Raw genomic sequence first — 12423 nt, 5'->3', positions numbered from 1 at the left:
AATTCCATTAAATAGTATTTGTTATTTCGGTTATTCGTAACTATAATCAATATGGATTGAAGATCAAAAATTCATAAGTGTAATGTTTTTTCTTAATTTTACAATCAAATTTCATATTTGTTAATATTATTTTTATTTTTTTACTTCATTTTTTATACGATTTTTTATTTTCAGATTCAGAATAATTTTTCATATTTTTTAATAATCTAATAAAATCTAATTTAATATATCTAATATAAATCTTTAATATGATAATAATAATAATATAATAATAAATAATAGATAATGTAGATTTAATATAATTGAAATAATCGAATAATATAAATTTTTAATATAATTTTTAATATAATCTTATGGATCTACATAATTTAAATAATTTTATGATTTTACATATTTAATTATATTAAAAAAATACAAAAAATTATTCTAAATATAAAAGTAAAAATTATATTAAAAAAGTAAACTAAAAGTAAAAAAATAAAAATACTATTAAAAAGTAAAAAATTTTATTGTAACATTAAGAAAAAGCATCATACTTATTATATACGAATTTTCTGATCTTGATCCAATACCTAATCTTGATCTGATTTACCTAATAATATTTTTTTGAAATATGAAATATTTTTGAAATATGAAAAAGTATATTCGCTTTCTATTAACATTATTTTTAATATTCTATATTTTAGATTTAGCATGAATAGTAATTTTAATTAAATTTTTGTTATCAGGCTAGTGATTCTGATCAAAGTTTGAATCTTTCCGACATTAACATAACTCTACCACAAGATAAATTGGATAATGTTAAAAGATTATCAAGGTCCGATTCTTGGACTTTTTACGATACTGCACCAATAGGAAAATCTGACGGAATCGAAGAACTGGACAGGATATCTAGTACAGAAGAGGACATTTTGGACAAAGAAGTGCGTTTTGATCGAACATCCAACGCGTCCAATGAAAGTCAAGCATCCATTCAAAATTCATTGTATGAAAATTTATCACCACAAAAAATACAAGAGAAAGAAATAAGGTCCAATAATATAGAAAACAGACAACAAAGCAGTAAATCTTTATTGTTTGAATTTGATCCATTTGCAAAAACTTCTGACGAAAACCTATATAGTAACTTTGAAAATAATGATCTAATGTTATTGGAAACTTTATTGGCTACCAATGATACGCCAAATAGTTCTGGAAATATTTTGGATTTTCAGGAAATAGTTGATAATGAAGAAATACAAAATGATATTAACGAAAAGGATGCTGAGCATATTTCATCAGTGCCACCAGAACCACCAAGAAGATTCGATTCTTTGCCAAAAAACGAATACGATGAAGTCACGGAAATTCTTTTACAATCGCATAAAAATACTACAGGAAAAAATCCAGCTTTATTACCAAAATTAGCGCATCTGGTAACGCGAAAACAACCTGCTGTCCCGCCTAGAAAGTTAATAGCAAAAAATCGCTTAAGTCAAACATCTTTTCCTTCTACTATATCTGTCTCAGTATCTACAAGTGCAACAGTTAACAATGATTCAGGTAGCTATTTTATTATAAAATTTAGATAGCTTCAATAGATTACAAGCTTTAAATAAAATTAAAAAAAATTAAAACTTATAAAAACTTTTCTGAATTAATGTTTAAAAAGAAATAAAGAAAAATAGATCAAATTCAAAAAATATTAATTTAATATTAAGTTCTAATGATATAGAAGTAAATAAAGACTATATCGTTAAAATTAAGAATAATTGAAATTAATAGTTAATGTTAATAGTTTAATGTTCTCAATTCGATAACATATAAAAAACATTTTTTGAAATATAAAAATTGTTATAAAAATAAAAATTTAAAAATATTTAATTGATAAATTATTATATAAATAAATAATAAGTGATTTAAAAATAATTTAATTTTAATAAAGCACAACATAAAGCACAACATAATATATTGGATCACAATAATTGTTATAAAGTTATTTATTATCAAAATTAAATAAATAATATATTCATATAATATATAAAATTTTATTTATTTATATATTATTTTAATATGCAGAAACTGTGTAAACAAATATTTATTTAATTTTTTATGAAATTATTTTATTTACCATAATAAATGAATAAATATTGTATTAATAATATTATATATTAATATATAAATATAATGTATAATATATAAATGTTAAAAATATATATTATAAATATATATTAGTAATATCATTTAAAGGTATAAAAAACACATAATATAAAAATTAATTTTTTTATTTTAAATGTTATTCTTAATTTTGAATGTTATTTGAGATCAAAAAAATACATTTATTGTAAAAATAAAATAATATATTTTAGTTAAAATATTTTCTATATTGATTTCTCCATTTGATGCAACTTTTTATTTTCCGAATAACAAATGCATTCCACGATAAAAAAATTTGGATTTTGATTCAATCTGTTTCTTGATATTGTTTCGAAATTGTTTTTCTTCAAATACGTATTGCATCGATCTAAATAAATGAAAATCATGAGGTTATGTCTGGTGAAAAAATGGAATTATAATAGTAGCAAATTATTTAAATTCCAATAATTTTTTACATTCTTTGCAATATAGTTCTAAGTAGCTAAACATTATCATGAAAAAAGATAATTTTTCATCTTTTATTCGCTATTTACAATTATTTTACCATTGATGTTTCTTGCAATTTTTGCTTAATTATTTTTATTAATTAATCTTTAGCTGAAACAATTTAATTGATTTTTTACAGCTCATATTAAATAACACTTTCATAATTTCGTAAAATACAAAACATAATTTTTTTTTCTTTTTTATGAATGTTATTGGAATGTTATGAATTTCCATATTGGAAATATAGATTGTTTAGAATCTATTCTCAATTTTACGATTATTATAATATAGCTAATTTTCATCTCTTCTTATTATTTATAATAAGATAATATAAGAGTTGCTTCTTTTTATGCTTTAGTAATAGTAAAAAAGTAAAAAACAAATTTGATTTTAGTTTATCAATTCTTCACAATTTATGCGAAATCCATCGTTCTTTTTTTCATCTTCTTGATTTAGATTTCAAACACTTAGAAACAATTAAACTATCATTTAATAAACTAAATAATTCTTTTGTTATTGTTCATATTGGATTTTCATTCAATATTTTCTGCAATTTCTCAAACTTTTTTGGTCATGCTGTTCATTTTTATTTTTGAATTAAAATCTTCAATTTTAAATCATTTAAACAACTACTACCTAAATCTGACACATTTTAACACAAATTAAATAGATAAACAGATAATAAATAGATAATAATAAATAGATAAATATGAAAGTATATTTTATTAATAAATTAGTAATTATTATTAATGAAGCTTGCGTAATTATTTTCTTTTGATTAAAAAAAAATATTAAAAATGGCATTTGTCATATTCTATTTTTATGTATTATTATCAACAAATATATCAATAACAACTGACTAAATATCAAATTCAGAAGTTTAATAACTTTCATATAAAATAAAAAATAATGTAATTAAAAGAATTTATAAAGTTACATTATTAATACCATCTACTTAATTAATTTATAAAGTTACATTATTAATACCAAAACTATAAAAATATATTAATAATTAATATATTTGGTATAACTTATTGAAAAATAAATATATCTTATTTTGTTATAGTTATGTATACGACTAGTACCAACGAATCTTCAAGTTCTTTAGTTAATAAGATCACAGAAGAACATAAATGCGTGAGCGTAATTCAGAAATTGAAAAAATTGAGACATGATTCCACTGGGCACGGAATCAGACCAAATGTGATGAGTTTTGTGAAAAGTAGCAGTAAGTTATTATCCAGAAATCGTGATCAGAATAGTACAATATCAATCACGAAATCAATGAAATTAGAAAGACCAAAAATGAACGAACTACAAAATCTCATGACACATCGAGGAATCGTTTATAGAACTGGTATAGGAATAGAAAGAGCGAAGGATCTAGTGCTGAGAGCAGCAGTCTTGGCTGATCAAAAACTTTCATTTTATACTGATAAAAGCATGTCTACACTAAAAGAAGTTATTGATCTCAATACAGTGTACAGCATTCATCTTCTTCAGGATTTTAAGTGAGTCCAGTTTTTTATCGAATAAAAGACATCCTTAGATAATGAACGAAAGACAAATGAATAAGCAAGTTCAAACGCAAACTCAAAATGATTAAAAAAAAATAAATATATATATACTTTTTTATATTGTTTTTTTTTCTTTTTTTTTTTTTTTTTTGCTTAAAATCATTTATTATATTGAAATTGCGATTATATTAAAAACCTTCATATTTTCTTTCTTCATTATTATACAATATATATTTATAATATATTTATTTTATTTTAATATCTAATCTTGAAGAATATTTTTAATTGTTTATATTATATTTTTTATTATTATTTAATTAATTGATTACATTATATTTTTTATAAAATTTTTGATAAATTTTCTTTCTGAATAAAAGTTTTATTATTTAAAGAATAGAAAATAAATATGAAAAAAAATAATTTTCATATAATATTAAATTAATAAGAGAATAACAAAAATAATTCAAAATGTTCAGGATAATTGATGGAGAAAGCGTATATTGCATAGCAATTAGTGGTGAAGGAAGACCGAGTATCCATGTATTCTATGCAAAAGGAATCGCAGAACGAAGGATTTGGGCTCAAAGAATATTAGAAACCATTACTACAATTTTTCCTACAAAATATACGACCGAATTGACAAGAGCAGGATGGGCCTATTTAAAGGTAAAAAAAAAATGAGCATAGTATAGTATAAGCATAGTATAAATGAATTCTTAAAACTTTATTTTATCTTTTTTAAATTTAAATGTTTATTAATGCCTAATACTCATGTTTATATTCAGAATATACATAAAATTTTTATTCAATTCATATTAATTATAACTATTTTTGAAGAAAATGATCAAATATATATGGATGAAATATACATACATACATACATGGAATATAATGAGTATTGGCAATATTATATAAAAATATTATAAAAATATATTTAAAACTATATTTAATAAAAAAATTTTTATTTATATAAATAATAATAATTTTTGCTTATATTTGCTGTATTATAGATTTATATTATAGCACAAACAAATACTTTTATCATTTTTTTTAAATAATACGTATTAAATTATTACTAAATAAACTTTAAAATTAATTTTAAAATTATCTATTAATTAATATTAATTGTTATATATTTCAGGAAGGTGTAACGAGTACATGGTTTGCAGCTTGGGTTCTTTTATATCAACGAACATTAATTTATACAAAATCTTTGGATTCCTTTATGGCCATAACTTTTGGAGAACTTGATCTTCGGAAAGCTAGATGTATCGGTAAGCATCTTTTTTTTTTTTTATCAAAATTGAGGTATTACGTAAAACGAAATTTTAAATTAATTCAATATTTAATAGAAAAATATACTGTCAAAAAAAAATATATGTATATCAATAGCATTCTTTATTTCAAAATTATATTGTTATCAGTGCAACCATAATTTTTAATTTCTAAAATTTTTTCTAATTTTTTTTTCTAATTATTCAAAAATTATTCTAATTATTTAAAATGTTTCTTAGTGAAATTGTAATTCATTTACAATATAATTTTATTACTTAATTCAAATTTTTATTGTAAATTAATTCATTTTTGTATCGAACTGTTTGATATCATTATGAATAATTCATTATGAAATTTATTTTTATGCCGCGATGAATTTATAAATTTTGATTAAAGATTTAAATTTAATATATTATAAAATATATTATAAATTTAACATTTACAAAAATGTATCAGTTACAAAAATATTTAATTTCTATGCTTTAGATTTTTCTATGTTTTACATCTAAAGTAAATATAAATAAAACAAAAATTTTGCATTATATTAAAATATAATATAGTATACAAAAAAGAATGTCCAAGAATTTAAAGTATTCATCAAATATAATAACTATAGTATTATAATATTTATATTACATATAAACGTGCAAATTTTCGGTATTCATTTACTATTGAATGTGGAAAGTATATAGAAAATATCAAGTCAAGCATTCATGTTTTTTTATTATTCAAATATGATAATAGCAAATATACATTTTTTGTACAGCTTTGTTAATAGTTTTAGTTTTTAGTTTGTTTGCGTCTATGAAGTAATCTCTGTTAATATTAATTAATTGATTAAAAACTTTGAATCAATCTCTCTTTATATTTATATTTAGTTATTTATATTTAGTTCATTAGAAAGTTCATCAATAATAAAAATCGATTTTATGTCAAAAGAATTGATTATATAGCTATGATTTTATGATGTCGTTAGAATTTATATTAATCGGATATTTTTTGCTCTTTTTGATGCTGAATCCTTAAATCTTGAATACTTTTTTTTTTTATTAATTTTATTAATTTATTAATTATATTTTTAATTAAAAATATTGTGTATAAATACCAAAAAATAAAAAAATTTTTTATTAAATTCATAGGCTTGTCTAAAATTGTCTAAAATATTTCTAATCTAATTTATTATTTTTTTTATTCAATAATATGGATTACTTTTTTGCTAATTTATATCAAGAATTACATTTTTAAGGATATCATTTTAAATAATTTTTCTTTATATAAGTTTTCAGGTTGATTTTTCTTTTCAAATTATTTACAAAAGTCTATTGATATTATATTATTAAATTCTATCTATACATGTACATTTGTGATTACATGTGTCAATATATTTATCTTCTACATTATTTATAAAGTACAAAATATAAACAAAAGATAAAATCCTCAATACAATTAAATAAATAAATAAATTGTTTTGTTTTGACATTATTAGTAACATTTTAATCTAGTTTAATCAAAATTATTTCATGAAAAGGAAAAGATTTCATTTTAGATTTTTTTTTAAACCACATTTTAGATTTTGTATTAAGTTAAATTAAAATGCTATTGTTTAAATTAGAATAGAAAAATTTACTCATAACAAAAGACATTTTATACATAGACTTATCTAAAGCCAGATTTAGACTTAATCTTTTTTTTAATTGTGCATTTGTTCATATTGATATATATACTATTATGGATGCTTATGCAGATAAAACTTAATAATATAATATCAAAAAAATTTTTTAAAATAATTTTTGTTTTAAAAAAATTAAACTAAATTAAAACTTATAGATCCATTTTTAATTTTGTAATTTAAATATACTATACTATCATGGATGCATATAGACAAAATTTACAGACCCGTTTATTTTAATTTAAATTCTGATTTGATTTTTGTAAAAAGCATTTGCATATCTTTGCCAATTATTGTTTTAAATAAACTTCAAAAATATAGTTTTATTTTAATCATAATTTTATTTTCATCATCAATGGAAAAAATTTAAGATTTCTATGTCAACAATATCTTTTTTCAATTTTTCTTTTATTTTCAATATAAAATTTTATTTTATATTTTATTATAACAATATTTAAATGAATACAATCTTTATAAAATTTAAAAAATTGATTTTTTTTATTTATTATCTTTTTATTATCTATATCTAATAAGAAAAATATTTTGTAAAAATTTTGTCTAAAAATTTTAAAAATTAATTTTTAATAAAAACTATTAAAAAAATTAGACATTAACTGTTAGAATAAAAATTATATTTTGTCAAAAGATATTTATCAGTATATTTATAAAATTAAAATATAGAATTGATTGTAAAAATAAAAAAAAATATAAAATTTTATAAAAATATTAGTTGAGATTTAATTATCAAGTTAATATATTTAATAAACTAATAATTTAAGTTAAATATAATGACATGATTTTATCTTGATCATATTCATTCTTCTTCTGTTTTACTTATCTAATATAAATTTAAATTATTTAATAAATAATTGAATACATCAATCGATATTTTTTTTGTAAAAATTTTTGTGTTCGTTTTGATTTCTAAAACCGATTTTCTAAAACTATATCAATCTATTTAAAAATCTAAATAAATTAAAAATCTACATAATTAAAAAATTGTTTATAAAAATTAACAATTTTTTTTTCTTTACTTATATTAATAAAAGTTGACATATTAAACTATCTTTAATAAATATTTATATGATTTTTTTATTTGCTGGATTCGCCTATTATATGAATACTTGAAAAAAAAATTATTTAAAATAATGTTTTTAATTTTAACAAGATTATTGAAATCGATAAGGTTTATTTTTTAAATTCATTCATCTTTCAAATGCTTTAAAATGTTAAAAGTTTATTTAACAGAAGAATAAGATATAGGATGATTAATAAAAAAAAATTTTTATCATTTCTTTTTAGTGTTGTTATTAATTTTAATTAATTTTATAATACAATTATAATTTATATTTTGGAAAAATCTCATTATTTAATAATTTAAATTTGTAATGTATTTAAATATTTCTATTTGTATTTAAATTCAATTTTTTTTTATCTATTTTATAATGATCAGATAATAATACAAAATGAATTAAAAGATTTTTTATTTTTAGTACATAATAAATTAATAAATTTTTTATTTTTAATATTTATATACCTTAATGTAATATTGTATTGCTATATACTCTTATTCTCTTATTATATATAAAATTTATATTTATATTAGAAGTATAAAAGAATAAAAAATTTGTTTATTTATTGTTTTAATATTATAAAATAAATAGAAGAAATATATTTTGCGAAAATATTTAAATACATTACATATTAAAGTTATTAAATTATATATTTAAGTTATATATTTAAATTATCATATATTATATAATATAAAGATTATAATCAGAACAATGATGGATTTGTTAAATTATTCGTTAAGTCCTTTTATTAAAAATGAGTAAAAATCAAATTAGTAAAGTCAAAAAAAAACAAATTTATAAAAGTTAATTTATTACTTTATTTGTTATAGCAAATGATATAATTTACTTTATAAAAAGAATAAATAATAAATTTATTTTATTTTAACTTTATTTGATCTACTTGATCTACATAATTATAATATTTATAATTTAAATCGTTAGATTTACATTTTTATCTTTTATATATATATCTTTTATATATAATAATAATATAAGAATTACTTTAATGATAATATAAATAATTTAAATTATCGTTAACCTATTTGTTTAAACAAATAATCAACAAATAAAAATTTAATAATTGATAATTATTTAAAAACATTTAAATAATCTTTTGTTTGATTAAAAACTTACTAACTTATCGTGATTATTACATATTTAGAAATACATATAATTTCATTATAATTAAATTTTTTAATTCTTTAACGATCTTATTAATTTCATTATATATATATTTATTATTATATATATAGTGAAATACATATATATATTTATGAATTACTGATAAAACATTCAAAAGAATTAGATATTCAAATACAAACAATAATATATTTATTTAAAAAAAAAATAGAATATAAAATAGAATATATACACTAATTATAAATCTAAATTTACTAAAAGTTTCTTATGAATGTCTCAAAACAAATTATAAGATGAATTATTGTAATATAATTATAAATTTATATAAGAAAAATTTGTTGAAAATTATATTCTTGATAGTAATTTAATTATTTTTAAATTCATTAAAATCAATGAGAAAACTATACTTTTAAATAATTAGTAAAATTTATTTAACAATAACGAAATTTATTATAATTAATTTACGATTATTAGTAAATAATAGTTTCTTCGGCTTGAAACCTCCATATGTTTCCAAATTATAAGTTTGTATCGCATAATTATAAATATTTATAATAATTATTTCATATTATCTATACTTTCGATTCCACAATTACCAAGAGCAAGATCTGCAAGAAACTATAATATAGTATATAAATATATATTATTACATTTATTTTTGAATTTTGAAGATACAAAAGGAATATAAATATCTAGAAATAGACATAAATTTATATTTGAAAAAAATATATGTAGAACTCAAAAGATAGCATAATAGATACCAAAGACTGCTACTTTCTATTAATATAAAGAAAAAAAATATATAAATTATAAAAAAAATAATTATAAAAAATCTATTATTTAAAGTATAAAAAAAATTTTTTATCTTTTATTTTCATATGTCTATTTTATAAGTAAATCTGATATTTTTTAAGATAATTGTGATCAATGAATATTTAAAATTAATTATTTCGCTTATGAATCACACTAATAATAATTTTGATTATATAATTTTGTAATCGAAATAATTTCTATTATAGTTTTACGAGAACAAGAAGGACCAATTTCCAGTGCTGGATTAGTTCCGGTAGTAGTTGTCGACGCAGGAGGTACCGGTGCACTACATATAGCTGCACCAGGAACCCATGAAGGATCTGCATGGAGACACGCACTCTATCAAGCAGCCATTACTTGTGGTCCTGCTTTAGAGCAACAACAACTCACACAGGACAATATACCTGTGATTCTTGACAAGTGCATCAACTTTATTTATGCTCATGGTACATATATCATTTATAATATCATAAAAGATTATTATACGAGATTAATTTTTTAAATTTATAATATCTACATTAATATATTAAACTTATAACGATACATTCAAAGTAAATAATTTTTTATACTAATAGTAAGAAAAGTTTTTATAATATTAAATATAAAAGTAAATTATATTTAAAAGATTAAAAATTTTTATTAGTTTTATTATTTAAAAAAAGATTTTTTTTCTTTAGAAAATATAATAAAACATTTCTTCTTCTATTATTGTTTGTTCTTTATATTTTATATATTTAATATATAGTTAAATCCTTTTATCTAAAATTTATATATTTAAATTAATAAAATTATATTTTTATTTATAAATAATTAAATTGGATTAAATGAAAATAATAATATAATATAATATTAAAGGTATTATGTCAAAGGGCATTTATCGTCAAAATGGATCCAACAGTGCTGTAGTTAAATTATTGAAAGCTTTTCGTCGCGATGCATGGGCAACACAAATTACGAGAAGTGCATATACTGAACATGATGTTGCCACAGTTCTTAGAAGATTTCTTCGTGATTTACCGAATCCATTATTTCCCTCTAATATTCATGATCGTCTTTGTTTTACTTCAGGTAAGGAACTATTTATTGTTCATATTTGAACTTAAAATAAATATATTAACAATAAAATGGCATCAAATTACAATATAAAATAAAATAAAAAACGTGAAGAAATTAAATTATATAAAGATTTAAAGATTTCGAAATATTCAATTATTATATGAATATATTATATTCATCTATGTATAAAAATTTTACTATAAAAAATATATTATAAAATTTACTATAAAATTATTATGTTTATTTTTTCAATTGAAGAAGTAGAATTGTATGAACTGTTAATTTTATTTAGAGAGAAATTGAATTGTAAAAATAAAAAAAAATATTAAAAAACAAAAAATATTCGGTAATAAATTTATACATACATATATTTACACACAATCTAAGAAATTTTTTTGGGAATGAATATTTGAATTATATATATTATTATTGAATATATATACAAATAATGTTTTGTAATAAGGAAATATTTATTTTCTTTATATTTTTCATATCATATTATTAACAAAAAAATAATTTTGACTCAAAAAAAATTTATTTAAACTTTAAAATAAAGTTTTTGTTAAGATAATAAAAAAATCAAAGCAAAAAAGAATATTTAAAAATATTGAAATACAGAAAAAAAGACATTTTTTTAAAAAGGAAAAAAGAATATATCATTTTTTTCTTTCGATCATATCATATGTATAGTATATACAGTCAACATTACAATTTACAGAAATTTTCATATATCTGTCATGAGTTCAAATAATAAGTTGTCTTATCGAAATTAATAATAATTTTATTTTACATAATATATTGTAAGTATATAGACCATAATATATTATATTTTTTTCTGGTATATTTTTTTATTGATTTGTACATAATTTTAGAGTAAAATACTAAAATTAAAATTTCAGTATTTGTTCATTTTTTAAAATATAATACATAATACGTAATACATAATACGAGATAAATTTAAAACCAAAGTTTTAAATTATAAAATATTCAAATTTTAATACTTTTATCACATCATATATTTTACAATTTTATCATATTTTATTATATTTTATAAAAAATATTTCTAATTGAAATTGTATACAAAACATGAAAAAATTTTATTTCATACATTTAAAGAGATTCTATTAAAAATTATTTTATATGTATTTTATATATATATATAATTTTTATATTTATATTTTATATTTTTTATATTATATATATATATAATTTTTTAGAATAAGATAAATCTTAAAATTTTTAAGATTTTTCGAAATAG

At 18.2% G+C, this 12423-nt stretch overlaps 1 protein-coding gene across 5 annotated transcripts in view; it reads left to right on the top strand.

The window, feature by feature from the left end:
• The window catches only part of LOC102676352, a 22251-nt gene that overhangs the window by 4958 nt on the left and 4870 nt on the right, over positions 1-12423 (top strand). For all 5 annotated transcript variants that reach the window (XM_006624454.2, XM_006624453.2, XM_006624455.2 and 2 more), the window contains exons 3-8: positions 729-1542; positions 3689-4133; positions 4616-4805; positions 5281-5413; positions 10316-10555; positions 10965-11177. In XM_006624454.2, the coding sequence (XP_006624517.1) occupies positions 729-1542; positions 3689-4133; positions 4616-4805; positions 5281-5413; positions 10316-10555; positions 10965-11177 (2035 nt within the window). The remainder of the gene's footprint in view (positions 1-728; positions 1543-3688; positions 4134-4615; positions 4806-5280; positions 5414-10315; positions 10556-10964; positions 11178-12423) is intronic.

This window comes from Apis dorsata, unplaced genomic scaffold, assembly GCF_000469605.1.
Source record: "Apis dorsata unplaced genomic scaffold, Apis dorsata 1.3 scaffold_1058, whole genome shotgun sequence".
NCBI lineage: Eukaryota > Metazoa > Arthropoda > Insecta > Hymenoptera > Apidae > Apis > Apis dorsata.
Note: the sequence above shows the minus strand (reverse complement) of the source record. Positions and strands in the feature narration are given on the sequence as shown.